The 19,804-nt window shown below is 38.3% G+C and overlaps 1 protein-coding gene across 3 annotated transcripts in view; it reads left to right on the top strand.

Annotated features, from left to right (window-relative positions):
- The window catches only part of LOC126298445 (oxysterol-binding protein-related protein 8), a 205,690-nt gene that overhangs the window by 8,239 nt on the left and 177,647 nt on the right, over nt 1-19,804 (top strand). For all 3 annotated transcript variants that reach the window (XM_049989775.1, XM_049989774.1, XM_049989773.1), the window contains 2 exons: nt 4,389-4,530; nt 4,616-4,678. In XM_049989775.1, the coding sequence (XP_049845732.1) occupies nt 4,389-4,530; nt 4,616-4,678 (205 nt within the window). The remainder of the gene's footprint in view (nt 1-4,388; nt 4,531-4,615; nt 4,679-19,804) is intronic.

The following is a 19,804-nucleotide window of genomic DNA, read 5'->3' as shown; positions in this document are numbered from 1 at the left end:
ATGTAGAAGAAGATGAAATGGGAGATATGATACTGCGTGAAGAGTTTGACAGAGCACTGAAAGACCTGAGTCTAAACAAGGCCCCCGGAGTAGACAACATTCCATTGGAGCTACTGACGGCCTTGGGAAAGCCAGTCCTGACAAAACTCTACCATCTGGTGAGCAAGATGTGTGAGACAGGTGAAATACCCTCAGACTTCAAGAAGAACATAATAATTCCAATCCCAAAGAAAGCAAGTGTTGACAGATGTGAAAATTACCGAACTATCAGTTTAATAAGTCACAGCTGCAAAATACTACCACAAATTCTTTACAGACAAATGGAAAAACTAGTAGAATCTGACTTCGGGGAAGATCAGTTTGGATTTCGTAGAAATACTGGAACACGTGAGGCAATACTGACCTTACGCCTAATCTTAGAAGAAAGATTAAGGAAAGGCAAACCTACGTTTCTAGCATTTGTAGACTTAGAGAAAGCTTTTGACAATGTTGACTGGAATACTCTCTTTCAAATTCTGAAGGTGGCAGGGGTAAAATACAGGGAGCGAAAGGCTATTTACAATTTGTACAGAAACCAGATGGCAGTTATAAGAGTCGAGGGACATGAAAGGGAGGCAGTGGTTGGGAAGGGAGTGAGACAGGGTTGTAGCCTATCCCCAATGTTATTCAATCTGTATATTGAGCAAGCAGTAAACGAAACAAAAGAAAAATTCGGAGTAGGTATTAAAATCCATGGAGAAGAAATAAAAACTTTGAAGTTCGTTGATGACATTGTAATTCTGTCAGAGACAGCAAAGGACTTGGAAGAGCAGTTGAATGGAATGGACAGTGTCTTGAAAGGAGGATATAAGACGAACATCAACAAAAGCAAAACTAGGGTAATGGAATGTAGTCGAATTAAGTCGGGTGATGCTGAGGGAATTAGATTAGGAAATGAGACACGTACAGTAGTAAAGGAGTTTTGCTATTTGGGGAGCAAAATAACTGATGATGGTCGAAGTAGAGAGAATATAAAATGTAGACTGACAATGGCAAGGAAAGCGTTTCTGAAGAAGAGAAATTTGTTAACTTCGGGTATGGATTTAAGTGTCAGGAAGACATTTCTGAAAGTATTTTTATGGAGTGTAGCCATGTATGGAAGTGAAACATGGACGATAAATAGTTTGGACAAGAAGAGAATAGAAGCTTTCAAAATGTGGTGCTACAGAAGAATGCTAAAGATTAGATGGATAGATCACATAACTAATGAGGAAGTATTGAATAGGATTGGGGAGAAGAGAAGTTTGTGGCACAACTTGTCCAGAAGAAGGGATCGGTTGGTAGGACATGTTCTGAGGCATCAAGGGATCACCAATTTAGTATTGGAGGGCAGCGTAGAGGGTAAAAATCGTAGAGGGAGACAAAGAGATGAATACACTAAGCAGATTCAGAAGGATGTAGGTTACAGTAGGTACTGTGAGATGAAGAAGCTTGCACAGGATAGAGTATCATGGAGAGCTGCATCAAACGAGTCTCAGGACTGAAGACCACAACAACAACAACAACAACAACAACAACAACAACAACAATCAGGGTAGCTTATTTTCTACCCCCATAACTATCTGTTCAGTTTCTACCTTAGTACTAAGATAGGTTAGAGTAGTTAACCACCTCTGTACAAATCTTTTTATCCCTTCTTTCTTGGGGCTGTATTTTTCCCCAGACCAAAACTGATTTAGCACATCCATTTGTTTACGCTTTCCCCAGTACTCTTCAAAGAAAGCTTGCTTAATTTCCTGTAACTTATTATATATATCTGAGGCCAAGTTTCCCCAGATTCTTGCCTCCCCCATTAAGTTATAAGTAATAAATCCGATTCAGAAGGATGTAGGTTACAGTAGGTACTGTGAGATGAAGAAGCTTGCACAGGATAGAGTATCATGGAGAGCTGCATCAAACCAGTCTCAGGACTGAAGACCACAACAACAACAATAATGATGACAGATCCTATTTCATTGTGAAATGGTCCTTGCTTGAAAAATAAAGACAGAACTCAAGTTTAAAAACATAAAGACAACAAGAATTAGTAGAGATTAACACATAGACGTGTGCTTATGAGCAAATACTGAAGAGTAACTCACAAATAATTGTAACTCTGTCTAGATCCCCACTGAGAAATTTTGAGCTGTTCATGCATAGGAATTCTTTACTACAATGTCTTTCAGACAAGTGGTTAATAGTCTGCAGTGATTTCACTGTAGCTTATTGAAAGGATTGTGATAGGAAAATGACTTGGAAGCATTATTTCGCTGATAAAGTTTGATATCAGTAATTAACTTTCCAGTGCAGGTGGATACATACAGTAGAACTCTGATAATGTTTTCTTTGAAGAATCTCAAAGCAAGATAAACAATGTAGTGTCTAAAATATAATTCCCTCAGTGGTTATCAGTTAGAATAGTTAATGTCTCCTGGACAATGATTTTAAGAATAGTGTACACGAGATGGCCTTCGACGAAATTTGTAATGAACCAGATGGGGACAAAAAATTTAATCTCTTCAATGATAAACTTGTAATATTATTTGTAAATGGCTTTTCTCATAAATTAAACAGATAGGACATTTAAAAGACAAGTAAAACATTGTAGATCACTAGCAGGATTAAAGTATCTTGTTAAAAGGAAAGGGAAATGTATAACAAATAAAGATCCTTTAGTAGTTTTACATTACAAAAATTACTCAACATTAGTAAGAGAAATTATTAAAAATCAAGTAACATGTGTATTGTCAGAAATCAGTAATTCCAAAATAGACTTAAGTCTAGACAGAATGTAGTGAATTGAGGCAGCAGTGGTCGTAGAACAAGAGAACGATACTATTGATTTAAATGGAAGGGCTATAAATGTCACATTTAGCTGTTACGTTCAACAACCATTTTTAAATGTAGTAGAAAACAGAGTGACAAGCAGTTCAGAAAGAAGCAGTGAGTTGCAAAAGCAACTCAGAAAATTCAATCATATGGTTGTGTCAACCAAATCTTCTTCTGAAGCTAAGAAAACTACATATTTTCTCAAAAATAAAAGCTCATATGGGTTTGATGATGTTTCCTAGAGAGTGCTAAAGTGTTGTTCCCATATATTAACTGCTATCTTTTCTGAAATATTTAGTTTATGACTTATACAGCACATATTTCCAGACAGAGAGAAATATGCCATTGTTACATACCTCTATAAAGGTGATATGAGAGATGTCAATAACTACATACATATTTCAGTACTAATGTCATTTTCCAAAATTATCCAGAAAGATTTATATTAGAATAGTATCCTACCTGAGCAACAGTATTATCCTTAGTAAATGACAGAGATGGTAAATAATGTTCTTCAAAGTATTTTGAATTTATTTTTGAAAAGGTTTCATTTTCAATTAATGAAAAAATTACATTTTCGTTTCTGCAGTCTAGAGGTACTACACCAATTATAAGTGTAACACATGGTGTGGAAACAATAACTAGGGTGTAAACTTCAGTTGTTTTGATATCCATATTGGTGATAATTTAAAGTGGAAAAATTCAGCTTTGAGCTCCTAAAACAACTCAGTTCAGCCACATTGGCACTTTGAGTCATTGCAATTCTGCAGAATAAACAAATCAGTAAATTATTCAATAATGAATAATGTTCTGGCGCAACCCATCTTTAAGAAAGTAAGTTTTCCTTGCTCAAAAAATACTGTAAGAATAATTTTTGGTGCCTGCCCATGATCATTTTTTAGACATCCATTTAAGGAATTGGGCATTTTGATTATTGCTTCACAGCATATGTAATGTCTGTTGAAGTTTGTTGTAGATGAGTGATCTATGGCTCATAGAAACACATGACAGAAAACAACATTTGTACTAGCTTTCGAGCTCTTGTTCTTTGTATAGTAGAAGCACACCCAAATGCACACATCCTTGATTGTGCCGAGACACTATGTAATACAGATATAAAATGACTCATTCTACATCATTGATTCATTGTGCGAATGATCCATGGAACACAAAACTAACTACTGGGCACAATATGTGAGGTACACATAGAGTGAAACATTCTATACTTATTCTTCAGTATTTGAGATCATTAATATGCTGTCATTGCAGATGGGATATCAGGAGTTATCATACTCTTTAGCATTCAGTGACTAAATAGAGAGCAAGAAAAATGAAATGAACAAATACTTTCTGCATGTTATTCTCCTGCGTACAATCTACCTCCTGCTGAAGCAGGATGACATTGGTTAATGTAGTCAATTTAGAAAAATCATGTGTATATATGACGTATTTAATTATGGATACTGTTCCTCACAATTGGAATCTTGCCATGTAAATTTGTTCTTGCTTTGATAATCTAAATTCTGAACTTTCTTCAACAGGGAATGAGTTCTCCAATACCTGTTCCATCTGGAGGCTCACGTCAAAGTTATGATCTGTCGTCTCCTGGCCACCTTCCAGATCAGGGGAGAGTAATGACACCACCAAATTCTTCAGGCCGTGCATCAGTAGGAGCATCGATTGGTAAGTTCATTCTATTTCACTGTATACATAGTTTTTGTACTGCAAATGTTCTGTATGGTAATGTACTATTTTGATATTTCACCAGATCAGGGGAGAGTAATGACTCCACCAAATTCTTCAGGACGTGCATCAGTGGGAGCGTCGATCAGTGAGTTTATACTATTTCCTTCATTGCAGATACTATGAAATAATATTTCATGGAGAATTCTAATGCGTTAAAATTTTCTGTTAGCATCCTATATTACAGCTCTTGTTGTTTTCTTCTTCTTCCTCTTCTTCTTCTTATGTCTTTTTTGGTCTTTTCATACAAATTTCATTTTTCATCTGGTTTACATACACCAAATACCTGTTGCATCAAGAAGTCATCTCAATTTCCAATTCCTTACAGCCATGTTACTGCATGTTAATGGAATTATTTTCTTTCCACAGACTTTGACCTTACCTTTAATCAGATTGTACTCTTTCATTCATTCTTTCACTCTCACCTACTGTGTTGTGTAGGCCTCATTATGAAGGAGAGCCTTCTGAGTTGGGGACCAATCAAGATGTACGTTAGCAGGGAGAAGCAGCTGTCATAAACTTCAACTATGTACCTTTCTAAAAACTGCCAGTAATGTTTACTGGATGATGTTTATTAATAAAGAGATTTACCTGCATCCATTATATTCTTGAAATTGTTGTTAATGAAAATTTAAGTAATCGAAAGGCAATCCTTCATAAAGCTACAGCTTTTTTACTGTCATTATTCAGAGATAGTTTATATACCACTGCATACGCTACTGCTCTGTATTGATGTGAGTAATTATTTGTGTAAAATAATTGTCTACATACCGTTAGAGTGAAACTTTATTTTACAGTGTACATTATTATTTAAGGTGCTAATGGAGTTACAGTCCCTGAGCCCAGATTTTCATTCCCCCTCATTTGGTCATGGCAATCAGCATTCGATTCTGGAACCTATAGCACATTATTTGTTTGGAATTGCATGTATGGGTCTTTGTGAGACTAAGATTTAAAACTATTTGTTGAAAGTCAGTTCCGGGCCTGTCTCACTTGTTCTTCATCTTAAGATTCTTTCTAGGTGAGGTAGTTCTTTTATAATATCTGTATTCCCTTGAGACTGCAACTTTGCCGCAAGATGTTCTTAAGCTGCTGTGAACTTCACGTACTATAGAATTGTTGAGAATGCTACTCACCATTTCCATTTCTTATTCTTATGTTTCCACAAGACATTTAATTATAGGTAAGTTGGCTAGTGTTTTACATACAGAAAAGTTGAGACTAGATTACACATCCTTTGTCTTTTTTGCAGTTACATAAGGAAGCAGATAATGCTGACATTAACTATAATGCTAATGGTAAATATTGTGAACTTGTTCTTGCAAGAAGACCCATTCCACTTGACAGTGACCAGTGATTGCTAGGTCAAAGCTTGTGGTATTTTGACCGCTTGACATGGCTGAAAGCCTGAGGATTTAGGGAAGTAGACACCTGTTCCGCTTTAAGGAAGAGCTTGATGTTGTAGGACAGAAATGTGAATAGTCTGATGCTGTGCTGTAAAATAAGCCCACTGCCATAGATTATTTATATATAAAGAATTGTGTGTTGAAAAAAGGGGGGGGGGGGGGGTGAGAGTGGGTTTGCATGTAACTTAATGCATTCTTGATGATACATATTTCTTAGCCTAATTCAAAGTGCGATTAAGTGATGGAGGTTTATGGCGCAGAGCCACATTAAGAAAAGAGAACTGTGCAATCATTAGTAGATGTTACACTTCATTTCTGAAGTGTGGATTGTATGGAATTTTTGGTGAGATTGGTTGACAAAATTTTACCTTTGAATTCATTGACTGCTTCTATCTTTGGTCTCATTATGTTCGTTTCGGCTTTGTTCATCTGTTGTTTGTCAACAAGGCTTAGGCTTTGCAGAAATCTGTAATGAAGCTATCTTTGCTTCAGTAGCAATTTTTTGATACAGCTGTTGAACTACAGTGGGATTTCCTTCATACCTTAAGACTTTGCTTTGCATATACACGTTTAAGGCATACTTTAAAAGTTTTTTTCAATTTCATCCATTTATATCCACATCTTTGTTGTCTTCACTCTGAAACCTATTGTGTGCAAGCCTCTCCATCTCTGCATAACTACTCCAATGTGTATCCACTTGAACCTGTAATTGAATATTTAGTGCCAAATGTTTAGATACATTGTTTCCTGTCAGTCTTACTAAGCATAAATATGTCCATATGTTATCTGACATTTCTTGTAACACTTGTAGTTTGCCGCGTGGTTTGAGGCGCGATGTCACAAACCGCGAGGCTTCTGCGCCAGAGGTTCGAGTCCTCCCTCGGGCATGGATGTGTGTGTCGTTCTTAGCATAAGTTAGTTTAAGTAGTGTGTAAGTCTAGGGACCGATGACCTTAGCAGTTGGGTCCCTTAGGAATTCACATGCATTTGAATATTTGCACCTGTAGTTATTGATGTTATAAAAGCTATACAGTCACTGAGATTTCCTATTGTTTGTTAATTGATTTGAAATGTGTGGGTCTGTTTATAGCTAGGAGGCCAAAGACATTTTTTTAAACATCCATTATCCAACTAATGACCCAAGGTATTCTTCAGAGAAATGTTCAAAAAAATCTCTCACAAATTGCTCTCCCTGACACCAGTTTTAATGAAATTACTAGTGCTGGATAGCTGGCAAATTGAAGACTTCCCCTGCCAGAATAGTGTGATCAGAAAATTTACCTGTGATATTCACATAATTTTCTGTGCAACTGTCTGCTGCTATTTGTAACGAAATCATCTCTGTAGCAACCAACATTAATTCCAAAAACACATACCTTCAAAAACAATAGCTATGCCCTTCCCACATGATTCCTTAGTTCCATGGATAGAGATAACTTGGGGAATCCAGTTGTTTAAACCTTTCAAAATGTTTAAGTACCATGGCAATGCATTACAACCAAAATGCGCTTATATCGGATATATGAGCAGGTTTTGCTTGGACTAAAAATGTATTAATGGGCAGAATGCAGCATGTGATCTTGGGTGGAGGTTATCTAGAGATTCAGAAGTGTTTTTAAAATGTGTCCCAGGTTATTGTGGTATGAAATTTACTGAACCACAACTGGAGTTAGTTATAGCATACTAATATGTGGGAGTTTTAATGTGTAGGATTAGGAAGTGGGACAATCACATTGGCTTAACTGTTTGTAAAGCAAATAAATCTTTATTTATTGATAAAATACAAAGAAACTGTCATTTTTACGTGAAATAAATTTCTCGCGAACACTCGTGCAACCCATAATGGAATAGTGTTATATCAGGTTGGACTAAATGAGGAAATTGATCATATACAAAGAATGGTAGTCAAAGTGGTCACAAGCCACAACTTGCCCTGATCGCCAGTCTCACATCTCCTGCCTTTCAAACTTTGTGTGACTAGCACTTCTGGAAGAAAGGCTATTGAGGAGATGACTTAATCACTGGCTGAATGAATTTTCGCTCTACAGCAGAGTACTCTGCCAGGAAGTTTCAAATCGGCACACGCCCCACTGCAGAGTGAATATACATTCTGGAAACAATACCCAAGACCATGGCTAAGCCATGCTTCCACAATATCTTTTCTTAGAGGAGTGCAAGTCCCGCAGGGTTACAGAATTTCTGTGAATTTTGAAGGTAGACGATGAGAAACTTGCTGAAGTGAAGCTGTGAACGCAAGTCATGAGTCTTGCTTGGATAGTTCAGTTAGTAGAGCACTTGCCCACAAAGGGTGAAAGTCCCAGGTTAGAGTCTGTGACGTAACGCACTCTTTCTGACATCAACGGCAGTTCCGCAACATAAATTGTCCACCTACCTCAATACTGCGGCAGATCTGCACACGTAACTCCTGACTGCAGCTACTTAAGAGATCTCAGAAAAGCAGTGTTGAAGAAACTGAGATTTCATAACTACTCGTTGGAGGCCACTATAAGTACAAAAAAAGCTGAAAATAGTCTTGTGAATACTAAAGAATAAATCAGAAATGGGTTGCTGTTCAAATTTCAAAGTTCAAAAGGTCCTCTTAAACTTGCATTAGGATTCCTTTTGTATTGATAATAAGCAAGATCATTAGCCCACATCTGTTCAAATCATTAAAGTTCCTGTTCACAGTCCTCGTCACACTCAAACAGCCAGAACTTTTCCTATCCAATTCTGAAATTATTTACGAGGGTAACACAGTCGATAAACTGCTATTTACTTTTGCACTCGGCATTCAGTGGTTGTCTTTATTTAAAGTTTTTGCTTGCCATAAATACTCAGTAAAGAAAATTTACTTAGTATCACCACGCTTTTAGTTCAAAGTTTACACAAGCAATTTTCTCCGGAACAAAATATCTCTCGACTCTTAAAATTTCACAATAGTTAAAGGTAAACACCAGCTACCTTTATCACTGCACTGAAAGGCGGAAGTCACAATATCACTTCATTTTACACATAATGTGTTCGGACACATTCAGCATGACCAGATTCTTCGAAAGCTAGTCCACCACTTCTTTCTTCTCTCTGCCACTACAAGCCTCTCTATCTCATGCCTTAGGTGGCAAATCGTCTCACTTCTTATTGGCTGTATAGAATTACGGCCAATCAGAACTGACTTTCAGGGCGCGGCTCGCGCCAAAATCTAGCAAGAACCAACCATTGCCCTCAGCTCATTGACGTCATTAAAATAAGCAACTCAAAACTCTCTTGTTAAACAAATAAAATGAAATAAACTTTGAGCTGTACCCTTCTGAGGGTACCCAGCACGTCCATGTCTAAATTGACTTAAAAAATTCATCTCTTCCTGGACAATATTACCGTCGTCTCACAGCCAGCCTTGCTGTTCTGTAAATATTTTTCATTTCTTCTTACAATAACAACCTTCTTATGTTTCCACAGCAATTAGCTCTCTTACTTAATATTACTATAGTGAAGAAGGAAAGTTGACAGTCAAAAGTTCTGAATGATGAAGAGGAAGAATGATAACACGAAATGAAAATTAAGTAGCATTGTCATTAACTCGAGTCCTAGTGTTCGTCAAACACTTACCCTTGCAAAGAGTGCAAAGCCCTCTGAGGTTTTTAGTTATTCCTGGCTACATCTCTTTTTTTGTACATATCTCTTTAGGTTCTTTAGGTCTATAATATTTCTTAAGCCTAGCAGTTTGTGAGACTTTACAAATTCTAATTGCTAAGCATCAGGGTGAGGTTTCTCTATTATCCTAAATGGACCCACATACCCTTCAGTAAAGTTTCTGGTTTCGGAGGTAAGCTTTTTTGATTTGTCCTTTGTCTAGATCACCTATTTGGAATCTAGTAGGATTAGCTCTAGCATTGTGTCTCCTCTTTCTTTTCAGTGCCGTCTTCCTTATAGTAGCACATGCTAGTTTCTTCTTTTCTTCCATAGCTAAATTAGTAAGACCAGGGAATTCTACAAGATCAAACAAGATGTTATTTGCCCGAATTCCTCGCATTAGTTCTACAGGTGCAAATCCGTTGGCTTCATGTTTAAGATGGTTAATGACCACCTCAAAATACTCTATGTAGTTGGCCCATGCAGAATGTTTCTTGTGGCAGTAAGTCCTACATAATCGGTTTAGTTCCTTCATGGTCCTCTCACACATATTACCTTGAGGAAAATACGCTGAGATCTTAATATGCTCTACCCCACGTTGTTTTAGGCACTCCTCAAACCTCTTAGAAATAAATTGTGGCCCATTGTCAAATAAGATAGCTTTAGGCATTCCTATATTTACAAAGTAGTCCTTTTCCAATTTGCTTCCTATTACCTTAGAATTAGCTTTCTTGAAAGGGTAAAATCTAACGTACTTGGAAAAACCATCTACCGAATGCACATACACTTATATTTATGCCAAACAGCACCACCTTATATTGATAACATCTACCTTCAAATAGAAACGCTGTATACTTTCTTGATTCGTTGGCTGAAGGAAGATTCCAGTAACCACAGGTTACATCCATGGATATGAAGAATTTTGCCCCTTTAAACTTCTGTAACAGTTGTTCTATATTTTCAGGTCTGTCACTATCAGGTAATACTATCTTATTCAAGGCTCTAGCATCTAATACTAATCTGATCGGGCCATCCTTCCTTAGTACTATAACCGGCGGGTTGTTATAAACACTTATTGCGTTTTCAATGATCCCACACACTAGCATATTCTGAATCAGGCCACGTACTGCTTCCTTGTGCACTTCAGGAACTGCAAACGGTTTTTGAAAAAATGGGAATCCTTTTTCACTGTCAAAAAACACTCGTAATCTTTAAATAGACCTGGCTGATCAGAAAATACTCCTATATGCTTAGTCAAAATTTGTCTTAGATCATTTCCTTGTCCCTCATCTTTGTCACTTAATTCTAGCAATTTACCATTGATCTTAGCTCTGACACTATCCATTTCAGACAGATCCACTTCTTCATTTCCACCATACTCATTATAGCCTTCCATTAGTTTTGTTGTCCTGCAAATACAGATTGGCAAGTCATTTAGTTCTTCATCCTCACTTGGTCTCTTACCTATGAATGGTATAGTGATAAGGTTACCATTAATTCTTATAATTACATCATTGGTCCCGAAATTTACCCATCCTTCATGTTTACTAATAAAATCGGCACCCACCGGCATATCAACACTTAGTCCACTAATTACTAAGAAATTCTGCTTAATTGCTACCCTCTTTACTACTATGGGTAGAAATATTTCTTGCTTCACCACCTTTTTGGTTTTTCCCATTGCTACAATTTTATATAGGCCACTCACTGGCATCATTACTACCTGCTTATTTGCTGGGAGTTCATTAACAAAATTTTGGGACAAGCAAACACTTTACATTTTCATCAAGAACACTTACCTCTATTATAAGCTGTCCTACATACTCTTTTTATTTGCAGGTTCTACCTCGTCTAGTAAAACCTGCACCGTTTCCCTTCTGTCAAAACCTATGTTCTGTGTGGATATCATATTTATGTTTACTGGGTCTTCCTCATGCTTAATATTATTGCTACTAGTGGCAGCTCCTACCAGTCTGTCCACTATCGCTGAATTGGAACATCTTTCTAGTGTTTCCCTTTCTGTATTTACATCTGTTTCTGTGACCCTATACCAGGTGTCGTCAGCATTATATATTTCCTCCTCTTCACTACTCTGAATTACTTCAAATAACCTATCAAGCACCCCTTCGACCTCTTCTCCATTATTGATTCCACAACTGTCAGGCAGTTCCTCCTTTGTTTCTCCATGCAAATTTACCTCCACCTCCCGATTCAGAACCTTATTATTAGTACTGATCTCCCCTACAAATGTGTTGTTATTACAGGTGTTACTACTACTGTGCTCCCTTAACTCTACATTGGTTAATTCCCTTGCCTCTTGCTGTTCCTAGTTATTCTCCCATTCTTTCTTACTGACTACATTAATACTAGGTGGTTGTACTGGTGCCGTTCTTACAAATGGTTTCGCCAGTGGGCTCAACTGGTAATGTTGTTGTCTACGAGCACCAGCCTTCTCGTAAACTCTTAGTTTTCCTGTCGAAGTACGTCACCACTAACTGATGTCCTCCGCCAGCTGGTTGCGTCATCTCCTGACAGCTGTCTACAGTCGCCATACTGACCTCGGTCACTGACCCAATTATCATATGTCCAGCCTTTCCCTTGTGATCAACCTCGGTATCCGCGTCCTCTCTGTACACGCATTCTGTTTATGTTTACCTCGGCTCGATTTTCATTCTGCTAACAGGATGTCGATACTCTCTCCTCACACTGTCCTCCTCTTTTAGTACAGTTTCTACACGTTCGAGATATTGCACGAATTTATCTACATTACCTCTAGGTGCAGGTACAATCTTATTCTTCCAATACCAAGGTAGCCCCCCCCCCCCCCATGAACCAAGGACCCTGCCATTGGTGGGGAGGCTTGGGTGCCTCAACGATACAGATAGCCGTACCATAGTTAAAACCACAACGGAGGGGTATCTGTTGAGAGGCCAGACAAACGTGTGGCTCCTGAAGAGGGGCAGCAGCCTTTTCAGTAGTTGCAAGGGCAATCGTTTCGATGATTGACTGATCTGGCCTTGTAACAATAACCAAAACGATCTTGCTGTGCTGGTACTGCGAATGGCTGAAAGCAAGGGGAAACTACGGCCGTAATTTTTCATGGGGGCTCGCAGCTTTACTGTATGATTAAATGATGATGGCGTCCTCTTGCGTAAAATAGTCCCCCATTCGGATCTGCGGGCGGGGACTACTCAAGAGGATGTCGTTATCAGGAGAAAGAAAACTGGCGTTCTACAGATCGGAGTGTGGAATGTCAGATCCCTTAATCGGGCAGGTAGGTTAGAAAATTTAAAAAGGGAAATGGATAGGTTAAAGTTAGACATAGTGGGAATTAGTGAAGTTCGGTGGCAGGAGGAACAAGACTTCTGGTCAGGTGACAACAGGGTTATAAACACAAAATCAAAAAGGGGTAATGCAGGAGTAGGTTCAATAATGAATAGGAAAATAGAAATGTGGGTAAGCTACTGCAAACAGCATAGTGAACGCATTATTGTGGCCAAGATAGATACGAAGCCCACACCTACTACAGTAGTACAAGTTTATATGCCAACTAGCTCTGCAGATGACGAAGAAATTGAAGAAATGTATGATGAAATAAAAGAAATTATTCAGATAGTGAAGGGTGATGAAAATTTAATAGTCATGGGTGACTGGAATTCGGCAGTAGGAAAAGGGAGAGAAGGAAACGTAGTAGGTGAATATGGATTGGGGCTAAGAAATGAAAGATGAACCCGCCTGGTAGAATTTTGCACAGAGCACAACTTTATCATAACTAATACTTGGTTTAAGAATCATGAAAGAAGGTTGTATACATGGAAGGACCCTGGAGATACTAAAAGGTTTCAGATAAATTATATAATGGTACGACAGAGATTTAGGAACCAGGTTTTAAATTGTAAGACATTTCCAGGGGCAGATGTAGACTCTGACCACAATCTATTGGTTATGAACTGCAGATTAAAAGTGAAGAAACTGCAAAAAGGTGGGAATTTAAGGAGATGGGACCTGGATAAACTAAAAGAACCAGAGGTTGTACAGAGTTTCATGGAGAGCATAAGGGAAGAGTTCACAGGAATGGGGGAAAGAAATACAGTAGAAGAAGAATGGGTAGCTTTGAAAGATGAAGTAGTGAAGGCAGCAGAGGATAAAGTAGGTAAAAAGACGAGGGCTAGGCGAAATCCTTGGGTGACAGAAGAAATATTGGATGTAATTGATGAAAGAAGAAAATATAAAAATGCAGTAAATGAAGCAGACAAAAAGGAATACAAACATCTCAAAAATGAGATCGACAGGAAATGCAAAATGGCAGGGATGGCTAGAGGACAAATGTAAGGATGTAGATGCTTATCTCACTAGGGATAAGATAGATACTGCCTACAGGAAAATTAAAGAGACCTTTGGAGAAAAGAGAACCACTTGTATGAACATCAACAGCTCAGATGGAAACCCAGTTCTAAGCAAAGAAGGGAAAGCAGAAATGTGGAAGGAGTATATAGAGGGTCTAAACAAGGGCAATGTACTTGAGGACAGCATTATGGAAATAGAAGAGGATGTAGATGATGATGAAATGGGAGATATGATACTGCGTGAAGAGTTTGACAGAGCACTGAAATACCTGAGTCTAAACAAGGCCCCCGGAGTAGACAACATTCCATTGGAGCTACTGACGGCCTTGGGAAAGCCAGTCCTGACAAAACTCTACCATCTGGTGAGCAAGATGTGTGAGATAGGTGAAATACCCTCAGACTTCAAGAAGAACATAATAATTCCAATCCCAAAGAAAGCAAGTGTTGACAGATGTGAAAATTACCGAACTATCAGTTTAATAAGTCACAGCTGCAAAATACTACCACAAATTCTTTACAGACAAATGGAAAAACTAGTAGAATCTGACTTCGGGGAAGATCAGTTTGGATTTCGTAGAAATACTGGAACACGTGAGGCAATACTGACCTTACGCCTAATCTTAGAAGAAAGATTAAGGAAAGGCAAACCTACGTTTCTAGCATTTGTAGACTTAGAGAAAGCTTTTGACAATGTTGACTGGAATACTCTCTTTCAAATTCTGAAGGTGGCAGGGGTAAAATACAGGGAGCGAAAGGCTATTTACAATTTGTACAGAAACCAGATGGCAGTTATAAGAGTCGAGGGACATGAAAGGGAGGCAGTGGTTGGGAAGGGAGTGAGACAGGGTTGTAGCCTATCCCCAATGTTATTCAATCTGTATATTGAGCAAGCAGTAAACGAAACAAAAGAAAAATTCGGAGTAGGTATTAAAATCCATGGAGAAGAAATAAAAACTTTGAAGTTCGTTGATGACATTGTAATTCTGTCAGAGACAGCAAAGGACTTGGAAGAGCAGTTGAATGGAATGGACAGTGTCTTGAAAGGAGGATATAAGACGAACATCAACAAAAGCAAAACTAGGGTAATGGAATGTAGTCGAATTAAGTCGGGTGATGCTGAGGGAATTAGATTAGGAAATGAGACACGTACAGTAGTAAAGGAGTTTTGCTATTTGGGGAGCAAAATAACTGATGATGGTCGAAGTAGAGAGAATATAAAATGTAGACTGACAATGGCAAGGAAAGCGTTTCTGAAGAAGAGAAATTTGTTAACTTCGGGTATGGATTTAAGTGTCAGGAAGACATTTCTGAAAGTATTTTTATGGAGTGTAGCCATGTATGGAAGTGAAACATGGACGATAAATAGTTTGGACAAGAAGAGAATAGAAGCTTTCAAAATGTGGTGCTACAGAAGAATGCTAAAGATTAGATGGATAGATCACATAACTAATGAGGAAGTATTGAATAGGATTGGGGAGAAGAGAAGTTTGTGGCACAACTTGTCCAGAAGAAGGGATCGGTTGGTAGGACATGTTCTGAGGCATCAAGGGATCACCAATTTAGTATTGGAGGGCAGCGTAGAGGGTAAAAATCGTAGAGGGAGACAAAGAGATGAATACACTAAGCAGATTCAGAAGGATGTAGGTTACAGTAGGTACTGTGAGATGAAGAAGCTTGCACAGGATAGAGTATCATGGAGAGCTGCATCAAACGAGTCTAAGGACTGAAGACCACAACAACAACAACAACAACAACAACAATCAGGGTAGCTTATTTTCTACCCCCATAACTATCTGTTCAGTTTCTACCTTAGTACTAAGATAGGTTAGAGTAGTTAACCACCTCTGTACAAATCTTTTTATCCCTTCTTTCTTGGGGCTGTATTTTTCCCCAGACCAAAACTGATTTAGCACATCCATTTGTTTACGCTTTCCCCAGTACTCTTCAAAGAAAGCTTGCTTAATTTCCTGTAACTTATTATATATATCTGAGGCCAAGTTTCCCCAGATTCTTGCCTCCCCCATTAAGTTATAAGTAATAAATCCGATCTTCTGCTTATCACTCCACACTTTAGGCAAGATATCCTCAAGTCATTCCAAAATTCGTGTGGATGTACACTTTTATTTTGTTCAAACTTGAGAAACTGACGATGTGTGATATACGCAATCTCAGAGGATTCTATTATTCGACTAGAAATAATGCTACCACTACTGTTAGTAACACACTGTTCTACTTTTGTTATTCGACAGTCATGCTCACGCAGTTGCTCAGTCACATTGTTACTGAATTGGTTAAGATGGGTTTCCAAGCCAGTGATGTTATTCATTACCTGTGCCCCAAGTTTTTCACACTTGTCTTTACTTTCTTTCAATTTACATTCTAATGCTGCATGATTTATTTCACCATAGTTTTCCACCACTTGGATATGTTCATGAGTCTTGACTATCTCTGATTTAACATGTACTTTAAACTGTTGGTGGTTGTCAGTAACTTATTCGATCTTTGTTGTTAATTCACTTTTTACTTTAACAATAGATTGTGTACATCCCTGTTTAACCTGATTGATTTCAAATCTTACATTACACGTCGCGCTCGCAAAATTCTCTTAGATCTGAATTTTTTTTATCCAGTTTAGATTCTATTTCAACACCCGTATTACTCATTTTTGAATCTAACCCACTCATTTTTGTATCAATATCAGACCGCATTTTTCTTATTTTAGATTCCATCTCATCACTTAATAACGTACCCATTTTTGTCATATTAGACTCTAATTCACTCATTTTTTGTCAATAGGTTCATTAACATTCCTGCTACACTATCTTTTGCCCCATCATTGACTGACACAATTTCCTGATCAATATTAGCTACCACAACAGGTAGCTCTGAAACACTGGGGTGCGATACATTCTGTTCCTCCTCCGATCCATAATTACCATATAATGAATCTGACAAAGTACTACTAAAATTTGCTTGTGATACATCCAAACTAAAGCTCATGGAATCATTTCCCCTTTTTCTTTCCCCAAATTTACCTTCAGCTTGTCCTTCACACTTGCCTGCTTGCTTTCAGCCATTTTATTCAATTTCTGCACTCTCGCACACAAAGTTTTAAAGGACATTATACTTAACTTTGTGCTTCTGATGTCTCCGACCCAGCTATCCGTAACTGCGGGTCTGACCACCATTCGCTGGGCCATCGTACCAGTTTATGGGCCACCACTCAGGTCAGCACTGCCAACTGCTTTCATTGCTGGTGTCGTGTCGTCTCTCATAGCTTGTGTTCTGCATGAAGTCGCCACTATCCGCCACTCCATCTGGAGAGATATAATCGCAAATCTGTCTGCTAAGCACAGCAAACGCAATCACAGTTCATGAGCTATCACTTTCTTTCTATCCACGTGTTGATAGTTCACTCATAATATTCATCCTTTCATAGTTCCTATTTATTCGCAAGCACTTTTTCACAGTCAGATTATCCCAACACTACTGCTTTTCTAGAAAACAACGTACCTCTGCAAACTTGACTAATGTTTTTCTTGGCCGATCCAGCACCAATTGCAACGTAACATGCTCTTTCTGACATTGACGGTGGTTCTGCAACATAAGTTGTCCACCTACCTCAATACTGCTGCAGATCTGCACACATAACTCCTGACTGCAGCTACGTAAGAGATCTCAGAAAAGCAGTGTTGAAGAAACTGAGATGTCATAACTACACATCGGAGGCCGCTATAAGTACAAAAAAGTGGAAGGTAGTCTTGTGAACTCTACAGAATAAATTGGAAATGGGTTGCTGTTCAAATTTCTAAGTTCAAAGGTCCTTTTAAACTTGCAGTAGGTTTGTTTTTTTAATTGCTGTTAAGCAAGATCATCCGCCCACATGTGTTCAAATCATTAAAGTTCCTGTTCACAGTCCTCGTCACACTCAAACAGCCAGGACTTTTCCTATCCAATTCCGAAATCATTTAAAGAGTAACACAGTCTATAAACTGCTATTTACTTTTGCACTCAGCATTCAGTGGTTATCTTTATTTAAAGTTTTTGCTTGCCATAAATAATCAGTAAAAAAAATTACTTAGTAACACCATGCTTTTAGTTCAAAGTTTACACACGCGATTTTCTCCAGAACAAAATATCTCTCGACTCTTAAAATTTCACAATAGTTAACGGTAAACACCAGCTACCTTTATCACTGTACTGAAACGCGGAAGGCACAATATCACTTCATTTTACACATAATGCGTTCGGACACATTCAGCATGATGAGCTCCTTCGAAAGCTATTTCACCACTCCCATCTTCTCTCTGCCTCTACAAGCCTCTCTATCTCTTGTTTTAGGTGGCAAACCGTCTCACTTCTTGTTGGCTGTATAGAATTATGGCCAATCAGAACTGACTAGCAAGAACCAACCACTGCTCTCAGCTCATTGACGTCATTAAAATAAGCGACTCAAAACTCTTGTTAAACAAATAAAATGAAATAAACTTTAAGCTGTACTTTACATCTGGAATTTTAACTATATAGTCGTGGACGTTCTGGCTGTCTCTTACATATTCAAACATGCTTGGACATCTGTCATCCACTAGTAGGGGAACCACTATTGGATTCGTTCCTACAATACAAAGCTGGAACACTTGCAAGTTCCTGTACAGAATTACAAACTGAAAATTTAATATTGGTGAATGTCCCACATACACTCACACAAGTTCTCTCTTTCACACTCACCCTAACACAAAACATAAATATCTATTTGAAATTCTTAAAGTTATTACTACAGAAAAATTATGAAAGGTTTTCGAAAATGATAACTTTCCAAATTTGAATCTAAACACTGAAGGTGTTTTCATATCTTTTCAAATAAGCACAGTTGCGAAGTATATATATATATATATATATATATATATATATTAATGATGATGTAAATAAAATAGAAAGAAACTTCCACATGGGAAAAATATATTAAAAACAAAGATTCCAAGACTTACCAAGCGGGAAAGCGCCGGCAGACAGACACATGAACAAAACACACACACACAGAATTACGAGCTTTCGCAACTGGCAGTTGCTTCGTCAGGAAAGAGGGAAGGAGAGGGAAAAATGAAAGGATGTGGGTTTTAAGGGCGAGGGTAAGGAGTCATTCCAATCCCGGGAGCGGAAAGACTTCCCTTAGGGGAAAAAAAGGACACGTGTACACTCGCGCGCGCACACACACACACACACACACACACACACACACATCCATCCGCACATACACAGACACAAGCAGTTGATGTCTGCTTGTGTCTGTGTATGTGCGGATGGATATGTGTGTGTGTGTGTGTGCGAGTGTACACCTGTCCTTTTTTTCCCCTAAGGGAAGTCTTTCCGCTCCCGGGATTGGAATGACTCCTTACCCTCTCCCTTAAAACCCACATCCTTTCATTTTTCCCTCTCCTTCCCTCTTTCCTGACGAAGCAACTGCCAGTTGCGAAAGCTCGTAATTCTGTGTGTGTGTGTGTGTTTGTGTGTTTTGTTCATGTGCCTGTCTGCCGGCGCTTTCCCGCTTGGTAAGTCTTGGAATCTTTGTTTTTAATATATATATATATATATATATATATATATATATAGTAAGATACAGTTGTTGACTTCAGATTTTGACTGTATAGAAGAATGTGTTGCAAGGATAGCTCCCATTTATGTAGTTCAGAAAAGCTGGTGCTGGTGGAAAGGATCCAGAGGCACAGATTGTGGAACAGCTATTGAACTCAAGCATATTGTGCCCAACAACTAGTTGCGCTGCTGGATGGTCAACTTTCTTCTTGGGCACAATTTGGCGGTGGTCATTCATTC

Source organism: Schistocerca gregaria, chromosome X (genome assembly GCF_023897955.1).
Source record: "Schistocerca gregaria isolate iqSchGreg1 chromosome X, iqSchGreg1.2, whole genome shotgun sequence".
NCBI classification, from domain to species: domain Eukaryota; kingdom Metazoa; phylum Arthropoda; class Insecta; order Orthoptera; family Acrididae; genus Schistocerca; species Schistocerca gregaria.
Note: the sequence above shows the minus strand (reverse complement) of the source record. Positions and strands in the feature narration are given on the sequence as shown.